General features: G+C 40.5%; 1 protein-coding gene across 3 annotated transcripts in view; it reads left to right on the forward strand.

Annotated features, from left to right (window-relative positions):
• The window catches only part of Rprd1b (regulation of nuclear pre-mRNA domain containing 1B), a 52,035-nt gene that overhangs the window by 14,524 nt on the left and 17,283 nt on the right, over nt 1-20,228 (forward strand). For all 3 annotated transcript variants that reach the window (XM_074074737.1, XM_074074736.1, XM_020172496.2), the window contains exons 3-6: nt 51-184; nt 8,602-8,714; nt 11,057-11,183; nt 17,312-17,487. In XM_074074737.1, coding sequence (XP_073930838.1) covers nt 51-184; nt 8,602-8,714; nt 11,057-11,183; nt 17,312-17,487 — 550 coding nt within the window. The remainder of the gene's footprint in view (nt 1-50; nt 185-8,601; nt 8,715-11,056; nt 11,184-17,311; nt 17,488-20,228) is intronic.

A 20,228-nucleotide genomic window follows, 5' to 3' on the forward strand; every position in this document is an offset into this window, starting at 1 on the left:
AACAAAAAAAATCTTAAGCTTATATATATCTTTTCGTCTTTTCTGGGCAGAGAGGCAGATGAAGGCTGTAAAAAACCTTTAGAAAGATTGCTGAACATCTGGCAAGAAAGAAGTGTGTATGGCGGCGAGTTCATACAGCAGCTGAAGCTGTCTATGGAGGACTCCAAGAGCCCTCCCCCCAAAGGTAGAAACATCACCACATGTTTACAGCTCTTGGTCTTTGCCTACTTTCGAATCAAATATGAAAAGCTGCAGTGAGGGTTGCTGTGAGCCACCAGCGACTTTATGATTCTTCAGAGAGAGACGATCATGAATGATGGTGAGAGTTTACAAAGTGCGCGCAGCATGCAGCCTGGTTCTAGTGCTCATGCTGTCATCCCTCATTCCTCACTTGCTATGTGTTCTCCTTGCCCAACAAAGTTGTTTAGAGTTGTGGTTAACTAGGAGATACCTTATATTAAGATTTTTGTACTGACCCTGCTAGTCACTACAATAGGGTCCTGGATAAGTACTTTAACTTGTTTGGAACTTGCTTTTGTTAAATACAGCTGTGGTTTTAGAACATAATCTTATTATGATTGTCATCTTATTGCCTAGAATCGACTTTGGTCTTTACTGAGCCCAGGTTATCCTTGGGAAGTACATATGTGTGTATGTTTTACCAGGTTCTTCATAAGAGCTTATGTTATTTTTTTCTCTAAATTGAAGACCAAGTGTTACTTGATTTCTGGCTTCTGGTTAGCCATGTTTTAATTCTAGTTGGCATGACATATTTCTAAACTGCAGATCTAACTACAGACATACTAGTTGCCTGGAGGATCAAGTCCAAGTACTAATAGTATTGAGGACCCTTTCTAATCTGAATTACCTCACTTTTCTAAATTCTTTTCCTGCTATTCCCTCAGATATACCTTATTCTTTGGCCACGCTGAATTACTAACTGGCATGGGACCCCTTCCTCTACCATGCTGACACCTCTGCCTGAGATGTCCTTCTGCCCCTTTCACCAAGTGGATGCATTCTTCATGAATGTTCCTCTCACTTTGGTATCTTTCTTGTTCCTCTGAGCACATGTAGCCATTCCCTCTTTGTTCTCTGGTACTGTATACATGCCTCTGCTATAGAACCTCCTGGGACTGGCGTAGGCAACAAAAATGTTCCTTCTGCAATTCTTTATTGTGTACCCCTCATGTTCTTTTCCAGGTCTAAATGTATTCACAGTAGTGTTTCTGTGAAACAAAAATTAGAAACCTTCTAAAAATGACATAAGTGCTTTCAGACTGCAGGTCATTGTTTTAGTTAGAATTATTAGAAAATGCTTCTAGTGTCATTCTGGTTGTTGCTTCTGAGAAGTGAACTGTTGTCTGCTTTGGGTTCTGGTAATGTTGGTATTGTGTCCTTTGGAGTTACTTTTTCAGTACAGCTTTGGGGATTATCCAGCATTCTTTCCTATACTTTGCCTTACAGTTCATTTCATAAACAGTGCTGATTTTTTAAAGCACCTTTGGGCAAACAAGAGAGCTCTGAAAAAGAATATCAGTTGAAATTTCAAATCAAGCATTTGCTGGACATGTGCCTTAAGCAGACAGCTATGCTAGGTGCTACAGGAAAGAGCAAGAGAGGAGTGAGAATAGTTCTGCACTCAGGGAGCAAAGTTTGTGGGTTTCTGATTTCTTTTTGAGAGTCTAGATAGATACTAGCAATAACATAGACAGCATCTGCGTGGTGGGTAATGTTAATCTAGAGATAATCTTTCCATGTTCTTTAAAGACTAAACACATATCAGAGGTTGCAGCAAGTGTATTGCTGTCAGCTAACTCAGTGTCTTCTCACTGTCTCCTCTGGACCTGAACGATCAGAAAAGTTTACTACAATCCTCTCAAAACACTGATTTCTCCAAAAGTTTGCTTTCAAATTTGAGCAGTCCTTTCATATTGCAGCTGTGATTCTTGGATAATTCTTTGTTTTTGGTCAATTCATAGAGTTTACCTTTGCAATAAAAATTTTCCTTTGGAACCCTGGCAGCTCTTACAACACTAACGTATGCTTAAGCTCAGGAATTCTGTTTTAAAGCTGCAAGCTTCTTGAGTTCATGTACCTGTATCACCAGGTGTAGGCCCAGGTGTTCTAAAGTCTCCTCTGTTCTGTGAATACACAAGCTTTTGATTGACTGGCTGCAACTTTATTACTTTATTTGAATCACACAGGAATCATACAGCCCTGGAAGGATTTAGTAAGGAAAATTAGATAAAAAGAGACCAGCATTTGTTCAGCAGCTGTTAGCTTCTCTGCTGCATACTTTTTGTGTTAATTTATCATAGATCTTTGTAATTACTCTATGAATTTGGCATGTTCATATTTCAGGTGAAGATACAAAAGCTCAAAAGGTATAGTAACTTTTTTCAAGGAGATAATTGATAAGCAGAGAGTTCAAACCCAGATCTCTATGACTTTAAGGCTTTTTAAACTTTTTTTTCCTAAAAGCATATGGATCTACCAGCCTCTACTTTTGGTATGAATTTGTAGTAAGATTACCCAACATGTCTAATCCTTAGAGTAGTTTTAAGTATTCAGACCTCCAGAGAATGAATCCCAACTTCATCGCTTCTAAAGCTGTGCGACCTTGGGTTCAGCCTTTGACCTTTCTTAGCCTCAATTCCTCACTGTACGATGTAATTATCAATAGTAACACTTAAAAAGTTTTGGTGAGGATTACATTAGATAATGCAGGGTGAGATATTACAGTGGGGCAGTGATAGGGTTTTTATCTAATAATCTTGTAGATGAGCCAGTAGCAAAAGGAGAAGGAAACATTTAGAATTTTCAGCCCCCTGAACCTCTGGGCCCAGCTTCCCTGAGCTCCTGTCTGGACTTGGCTGCTCATTTCAGTGAGACGATGAGGATGAGGTGCTTGTTAAACTGTGCCTTAAGTGATAGTAGCTCTTCATTCGTTGCAGGCTCTTTTGGTATTTCTTCTGTTCTTTCTTTCTGTCTGCCTCTCTTTCTCTGTCTCTCTCCCCTCTTCCTTTCTTTCTCTCTTATTTTTATTTTTCTTAACCACAACTGAAGCTTAATCTGCTTTTAAAAGTTTTTCCTTTATTTTATGCCTAGTGTGGTGATACACTCCTGTAATCCCACATTTGGGAAGCAGGGGCACATGAGCTAGCTTGGACTATATAGTGAGGCCCTGAGGCAAAGCAAGACAACTTTCCTTTATTTTGCAGGGAAAGAAAAAAGAATGAGGGAACTATTACTAACAGTATTCCTGTTTGTTTTCTCCAAGAGTAGTATAAAAATCTGAAGTTTATATTCCTATGTTGTTATTACTAGAAAATTTCAGGTATGTCTTCCTCCTTTTTTTTTTTTTTTTTTTTAATAGACAAGGTCTTTGTAGCCCAGACTGGCCTCAGACTTGCAATCCTCCTCTCTCAGCTTCCCAAGTGCTGGATTATAGGTGTGTACCACCACCCCCATCTTCAGAAATTTCATCTTTGCATGTAGATGACTGTGTTTTGTGGTGTGATTTGGGAGCTTTCAGTACAGTTTTTTGCCTTAAGATTAGTTTCACAGTCTGTCATGGTATCTGAAATTCTACTATGCTCAGGGCTATGAGAGGCAAACCCTACCCTTTGGTAACCAGGATTACTTGGCAGTTAACCAAGTACATGGCCTGTAGACATGGGTTAGAGGAGAGAAGAGAGGTGCATATATGAGGACAGAAGACCTGGCCACCTGCACTATTTGTCCCACCTGGAAACTGACTGGTTGAGTGAATAAAAAAGGAAGTGTAGTAACCTGGTTGTAGTAGAGTGCTTGCCTAGCTTGTGCAAGACCCTAGGTTCAATCCCCAGTCCTACCTCCCAAAAAAGTGTAAATGAATACTATGGTCAGAGGCCAAATTGATTGTGGAAGGCTTATCTTAAGTTCTAACATAGGGATGGGACCGGCAGATTTGTTAGGCTATTTTTAATGTCTGTCTGACTCAATTGAATATCAAGGCGTTAAAACTGCTAACTGTAGCCGTGATGTCATTTCTGACATAGAGCTAGTTTTTGCCAAGCTCTGTGACTCCTGCCTTTAAGAGTTTGTCCCCTCTGAGCTGGGAACTGGTGGCTCACACCTGTAATCCTAGTTACTTGGGAGGCTGAGATTGGGAGGCCGGGCAAATAGTTCTTGACACCCCCATCTCCAAAATAACCAAAGCAAAATGGACTGGAGGTGTGGCTCAAGTGGTGTAACTCCTGCTTTGCAAGCATGAAGCCCTGAGTTTAAACTCCAGTCCCACAAAAAAAAAAGTTTGTCCCCTCTGGCCTGTTGGCCCTTTCCTAAGTGCTATAGGTAGGTGGGAGGTTGAGGAATGAGACCTTCTCCAAAGGGAGGGCTTGCCAATGTCCAAAGTAGCATGGCCAAGTGCTTTAAAGGGGAGGCCCAAATGGGGTGGGACTTTGAGGGACTGTGGACTTGAACTTAGGAGGGAAGTGTGAAATGACTAATGCTACAAGCTTTGAATAGAGACAAGACAGAATGAGAATTCTAAGTTGAAAAGGAGGGAGTCTGGGTGAGGCAGTGGTCTCTCTTAGCCAGGTGTAATACAGGACTGTGTCTGGGAAGGGGAAGAGAGAGATTTGTCAGATCCCCTCAGAGGTGTGTAATCTGCTGGAAGTTGGGACTCTGGGACAGATTCTGGTGTTCTCCAAGGCTTTGTACTTGAAAGATAGGACCAACGGAGGTTTCATAATGGAACTAGGTAGCTTAGGGAATTGGAGCCCTAGTTGGGGAGTGATTAGAAATCTTAGGTTTGTAGCACCAGTAGGTTCTAATTGGAAATAGAAGCAAACTGGAAAAGTAGAGTGATAACAGTTAATACCCCAGTTGATGCACAGGTGTGCTGTACTCAGCCAAGGCAAAGTTCTTGTTTTCTAAAGCATAAATGAATTAATGATAGAAACCCTCAGCAAGGTGAAAGTAAGAAAGATTTATTCACCAAGAAGTGAAAGTAAAGACTACTCTTAAGCTGAGGAATGCCTTGAGCGTGGGGGGGAGGGGTGCCCCCCTGAGGGGTGTGGGGATGCTCTTTTTCTTTTCCTTGCTGTGGTTCCTTATCTCCCCAGGGCAGCTGTTTTCTGGGCTATTGCCCGCAGCTTTTTCTCAAGACAGCTGATTCTGGACTGGGGCCAGCTGCCTTTCTTAGAAGCAGTTTTTCCAGGTTCTGGGGATCTCTTATCTCAGGGACCCCATTTTAGCTCTCTTTTTACAATTATCCCCTCTTCTAGCAGGATGGCAAAGGACAGAAATAGACCTAGAAATGTCTTTATCAGTTTGACTTGAGCCTTGTGATGCCAAAGGCAAGGAAAAGCATGAACTGGTATCAAGGACTCCTAGTTAGGAGGCAGAAGGTTTGGCTCATGGACTCAGGGTAGATTCATCAGCCCTCTGGTTTTGGGCAAACCACAATGTGAGGGCTTTGATGTTCTTGTGAAATTGAAGCTGGGGAAAGCAAAGGCTGATCTGAGGCCTTCCATGTAAAATTCATTGATTCATAGCAAATGGTTTATTTTTCATATATAATAATTTCAGTGTGAGAGTGTGGAAACTGAAGGATTTCAAGCTATAATATTTTCTTCCTTTACTGTATTTAATATTTATTTATTGAGTACTCTTTTAGGTGTGTGGAAGCAACAAAAACAATGTGAATCTTATTTTTGATCTTGTGGCTACTTTGTGTCTTGTGTAAATGTGGCTAAATGTCTGTGTGAACCATACCATATGACACACATTAAATAGTTACTGTATGCGAAGTACTCTTAGGTATTCCATATGTAAATTATATCCTAAAGGATTTCCCATTTAAAAAATACAGCAATCCTTGCTTGGCTTGGTACTGCAAGAATATAAAATGACCATGCAAGCTAAAACCATGCAAAGTGAACTTAATAATGGGGAGAAGATTGTAGTTGTTTTGTTAATTTTTTTTTTTTTTTTTTTGTCGTCAGAGTTAAAAACTCGCTATGGATTACAGATCCCTAGGAAAGCAAAAAGACAGTAAAACTAACTGATTTATTATATCAGGTGTGGTGGTTCTCACCTGTAATTTTAGCACTTAGAGGGTAGAGGTAGGAGTATTGCAAGTTTGAGGGCAGCCTGGGCTACATAATGAGTTCCAGGCCTGCCTGGGCTGCAAAGGCAGACACTGTCTCAAAAAAAACCCAAGGACCAATGGCAGAGTGCCTGCTTAGCATATGAAAGGTCCTGGGTTCAACTTGTAGCACCTGCCCCCCAAATAAGAAGCATGGAGAATTTAATTATATTTTCTTTGTAACAAAGGTATCAAGAGTAGTTTGAACAGTGTTTGCCTTGGAATAGAGCCAAACATCTTTTCTAGGCCTTAATGAATTGTCATACTTAAATTTGGATTAGCTTCCAACATTTTATCTTTGAGCCTTCAGTGTTGTAAAATATCTCAGAGTTCCTTCTTTTTCTTCTTCTTCTTTTTTTTATGGTGCTGAGGATTAAACCCAGGGTCTCACACATGCTAGTGCCCTACCAGTGAGTTAACACACCCAGCCCTTTATTTTGAGACAAAGTCTCCGGATATGTAGCCCAAGCTGGCCTCAAACTTGGGATCCTCCTGTCTCAGCCTCTCAAGTGCTGAGATTATAGACGTGTAATATGAGCCACAGTGCCCAGCTCTGAGAGTTGCTTTATATTCTTTTTTCGTTTGTTTTTTGTGGGACTGGAGTTCGAACTCAGGGCTTCGGGCTTGCAAAGCAAGCATCCTACCGCTTGAGTCACGCTTCCAGCCCTGAGAGTTGCTTTAGTGTGAAGTTTTTTGTGGGTATCACTTCCTCTCAGATGTTGCTGTCCTTTTCCGGGCCACCACTTCATTTGCGTTGGTAACTTTCTCTGTCTGCAGACAGCCTCTAGAATGGTGGCAGTGCAGTATCCCAGGGAGCTCTCTCTTCTTAGCCCCATCAGGTGCCATTCAGCTTTAGCTTTAGTTGCAGTTTCTTTGTACTTTAATCTTTATGGCCAATTCCCTATGTCCATTAATTGTTTTTATGAAATGTCATGTGGATTCTACTAGTGGGAAATGAGGTGGTACAGCTACACACTACCATGTGTGGACTTAGGAACAGTTGCAGGCCATCACCAACAGACTTTGCAGGAGGGATGTGAATGATCGATCACTCACTGATCAAGACTTGGGGGCTGAGTCATAAGAGAAATTTGTGCCTAATTCAAGTACATAGAGTACATGGTAACTGAAATTCAAAATGTGTTGTTGGGGGACTTGGTGTCATTTAACTAAACCATGGTAACTGCTTGTGCATAATAGAATCGTGCAAAACAAGGACTGCTTATATTGCAAGTGTTGATGTTTCTTTCTTTTTTTTTTTTTCTTGGTAGAACAAACAAAACAATAAGAAAAAAAATACAACTCATGGTATTGACTTGGCTTTCACATCAAACATAGCTTGGCCAGTTAATGTGAAGAGTGAAGAACAGGAGCTATGTGCTTGGTTACAGAAGAAACTATTTAATTAAAAAGTCTATGTACTTTCCTTGAGAGTTTTTCTCTGTGTAACTCACAGTTCTGAGGCAGGTACTGGTGTCTTCCTTTTTTGACAGACAAGGGTAGTTGTGTACCTAATCACTTGAGTACAGTAGAAAGAGCATAGATTTTGGAGCTGTGCTGTGGAGTTCCTCCCTGGGCCTTTGTTTTTTCATCTGTAAAATGGAGCTACTATTCAGAATTGTTGGAAAGATTAAAAGTAAAGATGCTATTATAATACCTTACACATGTTAAGTGTCTAATATTTCTTTACTTTCTAAGCGAGAATTTATCATTTAGATTTATCTCCTACAGTTGTTTGGCATTTATTTAATATTGTTTAATATGATGCAATAGGAGTGATTTTAGAATTAACACATCTATCATAACAATGTAAAAGCATACAGTACAGATAATAAAAAAATGTAACCTGTCAGCCTCAAAAGTGGTTAATTTCTCTGAGTAGTATCAATCACACTTCTCAGTAATGGTCATTTTTTATTTTAAGGTAAAATTAGGTTTGCTTTGTTTTGTTTTAAAAGAATAGTTTAAAGGATGTTTGTGTTTAGAATCTTTGACACAGTTTTATTGATGAATTTCTCTCTACTATTTATTTTCTGAAATGATCCTTAGGAAGCATAAATATCTCATTTTTTTATGCAGTATGTTCTCTATAAACCCTCGCACATGTGGGCTTACTTCATTATATTGTCTGATGGGTTTCATGCCATTTTACTTCTGTTTTTTTTAAGACATGAACTTTTTAATTAAATGTGACAGTTTGGTATGTTTCACTTTTAGATGCTTGTATTCAGTAGTGCTTTTCTGGAGAGTCAATCTGGGAAGACAGACTGTGACCTTTTTGAGTCTTCAGTAATATAAGGAACTACAACCAATTTAAAAATAACTTGCATAAAAGTTAGCGTTAAGCCATCTCTGAAAATGAACACCCCTTTTGCCCTGTTTTTACTTGTAGCCAGTTGTTTGTAGCTTTGACTCTTATCAGTGCAGGATATGCAACTCAAATTTGTCACTTTTATTTCCCCTAGCAACAGAAGAGAAGAAATCTCTGAAGCGAACTTTTCAACAGATACAAGAGGAGGAAGATGACGACTACCCTGGAAGCTACTCTCCCCAAGATCCTTCTGCAGGACCACTCTTGGTATGTTTGACCCTGAGAGAAGGGTAGGGTGGCTTGAATTGACCACTCCAGTTGAAGATTATGGCCACAAGGCGGCGCTGGTGACCAATAGTATGGAATTGCCAGAGGGCAGCTCTTGGGAGCTGTAGGATCCTACCTGGAAAAACCTGCCACACAGGCACACAGGGATTTCACTTTGTCTTTTGTACTATGATTCTACAATGAGTTTATGATTTGTAAAGTACTTGGACTTGTTTTTTTTCTGCCTTAGAGATTAAAAGTATTCTTAAAAAGTAGATGTTTGTGATAGGGATAGCTAATGTCATTAAACAACTCATCTAAGGAACCTTGTTACAGCTAATAGCGAATTTACTATGTGATTGCCTGTATAAGTATTAAAATAGGGAGTTTTTAGCCATATGTTTTCATTATTTGGTCCTTTATAAAACAATTTTTGGTTCATTTATGATCATAGAAAATGGTAATCATATATACAGATTTAGTAACTTCCCAGGTGTCATAATTTGAATCCAGGTCTATCTGTTTTCAGACCATGTCCTTTTTAAAATTTTTTTTTTAAAGGCAGAGTCTTACTCTGTAGTCCAAGTTGCCTTGGAACTTACAAACTTGCCATCCTCCTGCCTTAGCCTTCGGAGTACTGGGGTTACAGGTGTGTGCCGCTACACGCAGCTGTTCATGTCCTTTTAACTGGTCCTGACTGCCTCTTATTGAGAGTTTGTTTGGAGTTCTAACAGGGGAGTGCAGCTACTTGTATACCCTTGACTGAAGAATGGTCCTCCTCATTCAGGGATGGTCCTCTTCGACCAAGCACACAGCTTTGGGAGGGGCGCACATGGAGTGGAGAGGGAGGAAAGAGACACCTGCCTTGCAAGCCAGATCACTCTAATCAGCCCTGGCAATCAATGGGTGACAGATGTCACAGCTAGATCTCCCTCACATCTGCTGCCTCTTATTTTGCCTAAAACTTTTTTTACTTTATTACATATAGGTGCAATCAGAACTTGGGTAAATGGGGAAATGTCTGGTTTGTGTTATGTTAAAATGATACATTAGTCTGAGGATTAAATGATAGCTATGTTAGATCATATATCTTTGCTCCAAAAGCTTTTAAAGAAATCAACTTGGATTATCAATTTTCAGGATAATCTACCTACCATCTACAGAGTCAGCTGTGTTCCTAGATCACTATGGATTGTCTAATCTGTCAGCATTCTGTGTTTATTGACAAGTTAATAAAGCCCTTTTGATATATGCAAAATATGCATTACTGTTGTTTTGGTTTCACTCCCTCTTATAATAAGCTTGACTTGCTTGATTTTAGGAATGATAATTACATTATAAAGCAAACTCAAGAAAGAATTTAATCAGCTAACATACAATTGTTAAACATCTGTTATATATACCTTTTTTCTATATTAGAGACTGTTTTACACTGGAAATAGTGCTCCATTTGAAATTAAGCACTATGAATCAGACTCCATTTTCATAAGTTGCCAAAAATATGCTCTTAAAATTGTTTAGAGTTTTACAGAATTTCATTCATATCCTGTCGTAGACTTAGAAAAATTAATTTTGTGTATTCTCTTAGAATCCATGTCACTGGCATCCATATAAGCTCTGGAACTGAACAGGATTTTAAAATGTCAGACGTGACCCTTTTTAGAATTTGCATACATTTCATCTAATTCTAGGTGGTGTTTTTTTGTTTTTGTTTTTGTTTTTCTTTTTTTTGTGATACTGGGGTTGAACTCAGGACCTCATGCTTGTTATGCAGGCTGTCCACCACTTGAGCCACTCTGCCAGCCCTTTTGGTGTTGGCTTTTGGATTTTTTTTTTTTTTTTTTGGGAGGGGGCAGTACTGAGGTTTGAATTCAGTGTCTCATGTTTGCTAGGCAGGTGCTCTACCACTTGAGCCACTCTACCAGCCTTTTTTTGTGTTAGGTATTTTTGAAATAGGGTCTTACAAACTGTTTGCCTGCACTGGCCTTGAACTGCCATCCTCCTGATTTCTGCCTCCCAAGTAGTTAGGAATTATAGGCTCAAGCCTGACTAGTTTTAGTGTTGGTTATTTTTTTAGATAGGGTCTCACTATGTGCCAGGTTTGGCCTGGACTGCCATCCTCGTGCATAGCTGGGATGACAGGCATGTGCCACTGCGTTCAGCCATTGGTTGAGATGGGGTCTTACAAACTTTTTTTGCCCAGGCTGGCCTCAAACCTTAATCCTCCAGATCGCCTCTCAAGTAGTTAGGATTACAGGCTTGAGACACCACTCCCTTCCTGCTAATTTTCTGTAAACTCTATGTATCTTAATAGCTAGATTGTTTGTGTTTTTATTTTATAGACTGAGGAACTAATCAAAGCTTTGCAGGATCTGGAAAATGCTGCATCAGGTGATGCTACTGTTCGACAGAAAATTGCTTCTCTGCCCCAGGAAGTGCAGGATGTTTCTCTGTTGGAAAAAATAACAGGTAAGAATGAAGAGTTTGGGTGACAGATGAGAGGGACCCTCTGTAGAGCATCAAATCCTAGGACATGCGTATGTGTGCAGATACAGACTTTCCGTGTGATGTTGGGGGCTCTGCCATCTTGGAATGTGCAAGTAACTCATGCTGAACAAAGAAACTCTTTATAGTCAGAGCTTGAGAAGTGATTCTAAGAATTATTGCAGAAAGGCTGATGTGCATAACTTGGCACTCCAAATAAGATCTGTTGACAACACAGTACAAGTTATATATGTGTGGCGCAGTGGGTCTGAGAGGAGATAGGCATTAAACTCATGACACTCTTACTAAAAGAAAAAAAATTTATGGTACAAGGTTGTAGGATGTATATACACTGCATATTGATATGCCTGTAGGTGATTGAATGCTAAGAATTCTAGGTGTGTGTTGTTGGTCATGTCATGTTGCCTTAATGGTGATCATTTCCATTAAGAACCAGTTGACACTATTCCTGCTTTCTGTATAGGAAATTGAAGGAAAGAGTGAAGCATGGCGTGTGCTTTGTGCCAGTACTCTGCTCTTCATGGTAATCCTTGAGGGGAGACTTTTATTCTTGGATGAATCTTTTTTTGGCCGTACTGGCATTTGAACTCAGTGCCTCACGCTTGGTATGCAGGTGCTCTTACCACTTGAACCACTTCACCAGCAAGATTTTTATTCTGGGCCAACTCTCAAATCAACTTCTCCAAGGAGTATGTTCTTCCCATTACAAATGCTCAGACATTTTGGTCCCCTCTCTTCCAGAAGCCACCATGTTTCCCTTCCAGTCCCTTAATCTTGTTGCTTCTCTGGCTTCCTCCATGTCCATCTAAAGGAATGCAAGGTTACTCAAGAAATACTTCCTTCACTCAACAAATGTTTGAGGCTCACCATATAGTAGTTGCTCTTGGTGTCCCACCCATATCCTTCAGAGGTGTAATATCAAGAAGAAAAATCTTCGAGGGAGAGGTCAGGAGAGGCCTTTCCAAAGAGATGATCTTTGACCAGAGACCCAGAGGAATTAGGAAATAAGATGTTTGAGGGAAACATCTTATCCACTGGATAGATAGGAAACAGGATGCAGAAAGACCTTGAGGCTAGGACTACTCTCTTGGAGAACACAGTGCTGCATGGAGGCCTTCAGATCACCAAAGAAACATTTCAGCTCTCACTCTGCTTTCTCAGCTCCAACAACTCACCATTGCTGGAGGGACCCACAGTCTTGATCTTCCACCTCCTCCTCACCTTCAAGTCCTCAGTTTTTATACTCAGCTTAGAGTTTCTATTCCTCTTGTCACATGCTTCCTCAGTGTCTTTCTTCCTTTTTCCTCCTCTAGTCTCCTAAAAAAAGCCCTCAACTGGTTAGGTCCAACTCTTTATTCTTAGTAGTAGTATTATAAGGGCCACCTCATTTGTTCTTTAAAAATTTTAAATTTTATTTGTGCTGCTGCTGAATGAAACCAGGGCTTTGTAACATTATAAGCAAGTACGCTACAACAGAGCTACATGTCTAGCCCATTACTATTTATTCATATATTAGAATTATAACCTGAAAAAATCAGAAGCAAATCAACATAAAGCTAATCATGTCTGTGACTTAAAATACTGATTATAGAGTCGGGGTTGTAGCTCAGTGGTAGAGGGCTTATGTAGAATGTGCAGGCCTTGGGTTCAATCCTTAGCACTACAAAAAGCAAAACAGAAAAACACTTTTAAAACAATAGGCATGGTGGCACACACCTATAATCCCAGCACTCAGGTGGAGGCAGGAGGATGATGAGTCCAAGGCTAGCCTGGGCAACATAGCAAGATCCTGTCTCAAAAAAGCCAACTCTTGCCTAGGATGTTCAGGGTCCTGGGTTTGTTCTCCAGCAAAAACACACACACACACACACACACACACACACACACACACACACACACACACACACTCTCTTTAATTTATTTTTCCTGGGTGCTGTAAGTTGAACCCAGGGCGTTGCACATGATAAGTGCATGTTCTACTACTGAACTACAGTCCTAGCCCTATAACATTTTATACATTTTTTCCCATGTGGGAAGAATTTTTTTCTTGATCCCATCTCTTCCTCCAGCTATTACCTTATCTCCCTGTTCTTTTTGACACAACATCCTGAATGGATTGCCTAGGCATTCGCCACTCCTGCCCATTCTGGTTTTTTTTTTTTAAATCTTGGTGGGACTGGTTTGAACTCAGGGCTTTTGCAGTTGGAAAGCAGACTCTCTACCACTTGAACCACACCACCAGACAATTTGCTTTGGTTATTTTGGAGATGGAGTTCTCATGAACTGTTTGCCTGGGCTGGCCTTGAACCACCACCCTCCCGATTTCAGCCTCCCAAGTAGCTAGGATTACAGGCTTGAGCCACTGGTGCCCGACCCATTCTCTCTTGATTCCACTTTACTGAAGCTGCTCTTGTCAAAGTAGCTTTTGACTTCCTTCTTGCCATATTCAATGGTGGAAATTCTACCCTCACCTTAATCTTAACCCAGTAGCATTTGACCCAGTTGATTATTTCCCTTTACTTGGTTTGGTAGACAAAATAATCCACACACTCCCAAAAAAAAAAAAAAAGCTGTTTGAGTCCTATTCCCAGAACCTGTGAGTATGCTTATCTCACACGGCAGAAAGGACTTTGCAAATGTGGGTAAGATAAGGATCTGATATCCATGTGGGGCCTGAGGTAATCACAGGGTCCTTGTAAGAGTGGTAGGAAAGTAAGAATGAGAGAAGGAGGTATTGCTATGGGATCAGAGGATGGGGGTGGTGCTTTGGAGATGAGGAAGGTGTCACAACAACAAATAACACATTTATGTTTTAAGCCAAAAATTTGTGGTAACTTGTTTTAGCAGCAGTAAGAAGCTAGGGTCCCACGTTCTTCGAGCTCTCCTCCCCTCTCGCCATGTCTTTTCCACCTCCTTTCTGCTTTCTTCATTTCTCTTTGACCTCTTCATGTTGAGTACCTAGCCCTCTTCTGTAGCTAGTTTCACTGATAGCTGTTCTCATCCAGTGTCATGACTTTAAATAGTTTTTATGCTGGTAATTCCTTAATTCTCTAGTGTTGACCTCCCCATTGAACTTGAGACACATTCATTCAACTTCCTGTCAATATTACTAGCTGGATGTCATAATGGGCATTTCAGACTTGTGCAGTGCTGAACTTCTGATCTTCCCTGTGAAACTCATTTCTCTTATAGTCTTCCCCATCTCAGTAAATGCCCCCTCATCATTCCTGCTGATCAGGGCCAAACCAGTACTTGGTCTTGTCACCACCTCTACTGCCACCTAGTATAAGTTGCCACTGTCCTCACTGGGATTATTACAATAGCCTCTTTCCTGGTCTCCTCACTTGCTCCTTGGTGCCTATCCCTGGCCACCATCCTATTCTCAACATAGGTGTTTAAGAGTGATCCTCTTAAACAGAAGTTAGATCATGGTCATGTGTCCCCACTCTTCACCCCCAGAACACCCCAGTGACTCCCCACTATAGCCAAGAACAAAAGCCAGTCTTTCACAGTCCCCACAGCCTGGCCCTATTGCCTCATGGACCACCTTGCTCAGTGCTCAGATCATCTTGGTTCCTTGCCAGGCACTCCTCCACCCCCAGGGCTTTTGTACTTACTGTTCCTTCTTCCTAAAGCAGTCTTCTTTCTACTTCCATCCAGCCTGTGTTCACATATCACCTCCTTCAAACCTACCCTGAGATAGACCATTCTATTGATAATTGTCATCCCCTCACTTCCTATGCTCCATTCTTTCTCCTCAGCCTTGTTCTTCCCTAGTGCTCTTGTCTTCAGCTGATAAGTAGATACTTGTCTCCCTTTCCATCTGAGAATATAAACTTGGGGGCAGGGAGTTTTTGTCTTTTGTTCCTTGCTGTCTCAGAACCTAGGCACTCTGGAAGACCTCAAGGATCCGTTAGTCTAATTAAAAAGTTGTATGCAGCAGACTGGTGAGTTTAAAGACTGATTGGACTAGATTTCTTGATGGGGAAGAAATGGTGGCTTTGGCAGTATAAACAAGCTCTCTGGAGTTTGCTGTAGAAGGAAAACAGGGAAATGGGGCAGTAGCTGGAAGGTGCTAGGAGGTTGGGAAACATAGCTACATGTTCATTCTGGTTGGTGGTACTGCAGGAGGAAGAAAGAAATGGACAAGGCAAGGGAAATAGGGACTGTCTCAGAAACTGAGTGTTTCAGCCACCCCAGGGAGCCCATGCACAAAAGAGAGGGGCTGGGCACAGCAGCTCATAGCTGCTCATTGGCTCTGCTGGGAGGGCAGAGCACAGCACAGCCACAGGTAAGTTCCCTGAGGCAAGAACTCATGTCTTTATTTGGACTGCATTTTTGTGTGACTCATTAAATGATAAAAAGTTTTTTCCTGGGTTGCTGTTATTTGTGTAAATGATTTATTTCCCTTATACAAGTTCTCAAAGGTGGGAATTGATTTTTAAAAATCTTAACTCTTAAAAATTTATAGTGTTTTTCTTGCCATTTTTTGCCAAAGGTATTCCAACATCTTAATGAATTAGGCATTAAAAAAAAGATGAGTTAAGCAATGACAAAGCTAAAATCAGCCCATGCACCACAGTTGCTCATCACAGATAGCAGCAGTGATCTGGAAGAATAGGGTTTGCAGCTCTCTTGCCCTCTATGACCAAGGCCCTGTCTTTGCTATGGGCTCTGTTTTGCTCACTCCTTACCAAGTATGTGCTTTCACCAAGAACATCCTTTGGTTCTGTGTTCCTAAGGAGGGTGAAGTTCCTGATCTTTGGTATCAGACCCAACTTGGCAGCCCTTAGTTGTTCATCTCCTGGTATTCCCTATAAGAAGGAATGTGAGAGCCAGGTGATGGTTTGCCAAACAGAGATACTAGATTGGGAATTCTTAAATCCCAGTCACCCAGAAGAATGCCAGGGTCCCTTACCTCAGCCATCCGTGACAGACCTGTATCACTAGCTACTCATTTTTAGTTGTCCCATAGAACTGCTGGAGATTCTGGTGCTCTTGCAGCACCCACGTGTGCATAATTATAGCAGTTCTTCATAAATACAAATCCTCCTTTTGTTTCTTCTTAGTTCCTTATGTTGAGCCTTCATTCACCACTTCTTTCCAAGAATACCTTTTCTTCAGAACAGATTTCTTTTGTTGTTGTTCTTTGTTCATTTTTCAAAGCCATTAATTAGATGTGAGGTCAGTCCTATAGGTAATGACCAACTCTTTCTTAAAAATAGACTAAAAACTTGCTGAAAGTGTGGCTCAAGTGGTGCAGTACCTGCCTAACAACCTCAAGGCCTGAGTTCAAATCCAGAAAAGAACTGTGTAAAAATAAACATATTATAAAGAATAAAAGCAGTTATAGTTATAGTAAGAATGGGTGCTGTTTCATGACATGTTTGTTTTTTTATATGTGTTTACATAAAGTATATTTTTAGGGGTGGAAGTGTGGCTCAAGTAGTAGAACTTGTGATCCTGAGTTAAAACCCCAATATTATCAAAAGAAAATTTAAATACAGTGTATTTCTACTGTTATATTCAAAAACCCTTGAAAGCCTGTGTTCCTTATCAGATCTATATTTTGCTGAATGCAGGAAGAGAACTCACACCCAGGCTCAAGACTTACACAGATCCATTTCAGAGACCACATACTGAACCAATCATGGAAATGTTCTTTGTTTCAGATTCCACATACAAGAAGTGAATACCTGTGCTCTTTTATTTCAGAGGAATGTAAAAAGAATACTTAATAAAATAATGTAAACAGAAGCACATGAATTTCTTAGAGGCAACAAAAATTATCTCATGAATGGCCTTAAATATCTTTCCACTATTTTGTTTGTAGAGTATTTGCAGCAACGGCTATTTAAAAATCTTTGCTAGATTTCCTCACTTCAGGTAGTTCAGAAATGTCCTGTCTTGTTGACAGAGTGAAAGCCTTTGGAGTTTTTGGCCAGCCGATTCATTTTTGGTCCACAGGTTCTAGCTTATTCTTGGACTCTGTGTGATGGGAAAGCAACTGTGAACCTCCCCCCAAAATTGTTTACAATTGTACCTATGTGATTTGTATGTTGTCTCTGTTTTTTGGTCTCATTTGTACTCAGACAAAGAGGCAGCTGAACGTCTTTCAAAAACGGTAGATGAAGCATGTCTGTTACTAGCTGAATATAACGGGCGCCTGGCAGCAGAACTGGAAGACCGGCGCCAGCTGGCTCGGATGTTGGTGGAGTATACCCAGAATCAGAAAGATGTTTTGTCAGAAAAGGAGAAAAAGCTAGAAGTGAGTACATTGTGAGGCGACTGAGACTACCTAAGTTTCCCTTCCTGTGGCCCACAGTAGGCAGTTTTTATTATGCCTGAATCAACATTTTTATCTTTTAAAAATTCTCAAGATGGGAGCATCCACCAGATAACTGTGCTTACTTGAGCCTATTTAAAAATCAAAGTCATGTTTTTATATGTCCAGAAAAGAAAAATCACAGCATTTAGAATCTTAAGAGTGCTTTAGTTTAATATCACATTCTAAAACATTGTAAATTGAGAAAACCAGTGAACATTTATTTAGTTATGTCTTTCTTTTGAGTTGTTTGGGGCTTATTTCTGACTTGTACCCATGCTAAGGTCAATAAGTCGTTTGCCTCGAAGCTCTGTTTATCAGTTCTAGAAATTTCACAGTAATGTTCAGGGAGTCTTATTCTCAAACTGTTGAGAAGGAACCCATTTCTACCCTGAGCTGAGGACATGCATCTGAGTGCCCTTGGGAAGGAGTTCAGAAACATTCCTCACCGTGCACTTGTTTGACTTCTTAAGCACAGGATGACTTAACCTCAGTGCTAGTCCCTTGGGATAAAAAAGCCAGCAGTGCAGATGTTTGGGGATTTTTGCTTCTCCCACACTATTAAGCTTCCATTTTTAGGAGTATCTACTCCTCTCTGTTTAAAAGATAAATGGAAAAGAGTGGTAACCAGAGAACTGGTCCAAGTTGGTGAACCAGTCACAATATGTTAACAAAAAACACCTCTTAGAGCCCACGAAGTAGATAAGGGAGCCAGTTTGCCACTCTTCCTCCACTGAGGAACATGTCCTGTGGCTCAGGGAGGGCACAGCTCTGGCTGGGATTGTTTGTCATTGCATAGTCAGCTGACTGGAGAGAAGAAGTGAATGAGGGCACTCTTTACAATTTCCTTACCTGTGGTGATTTGGGGAGCTGTGATGGCTAGTGGTGGTGGGGACTTCATATTTCTAGCCAGTTTGAATGTGGAAGGGGAAACAGCTGTAAAACTGATATGGCTTGGATGTAGACATCGGCACTGACCAGAAATCCTAAAGGGAGTTTCACAGGCAGTACCAGACGGTCATTTATCTGAAATGCTCATCTTTCACTGAGGAAGCATTTTCAGCACTGTACTCTGGGACTAATAAGAGAGTGTAATTAATGATTCTGGTTGTGAGTCACTATGCCATCTGTTAAACTGCCCCTTGGCGACACATTAAGGGCTTTCTCTGATCTGTCAGACATTGATTATCATGAGCAGCTGTCGTTGGGTAGAATGTGTAAGCTACTATAGAGGACAGAGTCTTTGAGAAGGAGACTGTTGGTAGAGCCTGTTAACTCTTTGTTCTGTCTTCTCTAATGCCCAGTTGCACTTTCCTGTCTACTTCTTGGGGAATCATTCTCCTTTCTGTAGGAACAGTGGTTTGCTGAATGCCACAAGTGGTCACTGAGTCACAAAGGAGAATGAGATATTTGTGGCTGTCCTGTAGCCTTTCAGCCTGCAATCCTCACTAGTTCATTCAGGAATCCCACTGCTTCAGAAGCAGATCAGGAAGACCCCGGCACTGCAGAGCAGAGTCTGAACTCAGGGTTCCTGTTCCAAATCATGTCTCCCATCTGTCTGAGTAGAACCATTCATTGTAAAAAATAGAGCAAAATTTGCTGCATTTTAAAAAGCAAATGGCTAGATGAAACATCTCATGTTGAGAAAAAGCTTAAGTTCTTTATCCATGCTTGCTAAAAATGTGAACAAGTACCTTCTAGAATCTAAGATTTTCTCTCACATCTTGTAATAAATTGGTCTCAGTTACATCCTATGGTGATGGTAAAACCTGATGTGCAGCTTGAAAGATACATTAATATGAATTTCTCCGAGTCTCTTATTCATGGGAGTAATAATAAGATATACCTATCTTTTTAACCTTTCTTTTTGAACATAACTAGTCCTTATTTTAAAATCGAGGGATCAAAATGCTAATTACATCTTTTACTTTTAATCTTTTCACTGTCTTTAGTATGTAAGTATGTGCAATTCATAGGACTCCTCAGAAATGTAATTGTTTTCTTGGGAGTCTTTTTTTTTCTCTCCAAAGTTCTAATTTGTTGACACTTAGGCTTATTTGTATTTTATTTGTTAAGTTCCCATTTTTCTTTAGGAACAAGCACATCTTTTTGTCCTTTACTTGAGAATTTTGTGTTCAATTTCTAGTGGCTTCTACCCCTTGAAGTAGGAAGTGTGGTGGTTGAGAGCCTGTGATGTAGGAGAGTTCATTCTACCTCACAGAAGGAGATTGTGTTTCAAGGAAATCATGTTCTGGTGTAAACCACGTAGGTAAACTTAAAACCAAACTGATTGCACGTGATGCAAATTAAGGAGGCAATTGATAACTCTGGTTGTGGTTTAAGGTAAATCCAAACATCCTGTCAAGCGATAAAGCCTTTTTTATAAAAGGAAATAGCAACTGAAGTAGAAAAATGTTTGTAAATGGGGAGTAGCCAGACTGGTCCAGACAAGTATGTGAAAATCCAGGTTTGCTAGAGACACCCAGTAGGGAATTAGGGCGTCTTTTCTAGGGAGTTGGTAGAGTCTTACAGGGTCTGTGCCATTCAGAAGACAGACAAAGATTTGCAAGATATGCTTTCTCTGTGCAAAGAGCTTATGCTCCCATAGGGAGGAGCTGCAGTAAGCAAGGAGTTCACATGGAGTGTGAGAAATGAAAGGAGGGAATATTCTGACAGACCAAGGA

Source organism: Castor canadensis, chromosome 5, assembly GCF_047511655.1.
Source record: "Castor canadensis chromosome 5, mCasCan1.hap1v2, whole genome shotgun sequence".
In the NCBI taxonomy this organism is placed as follows: Eukaryota; Metazoa; Chordata; class Mammalia; order Rodentia; family Castoridae; genus Castor; species Castor canadensis.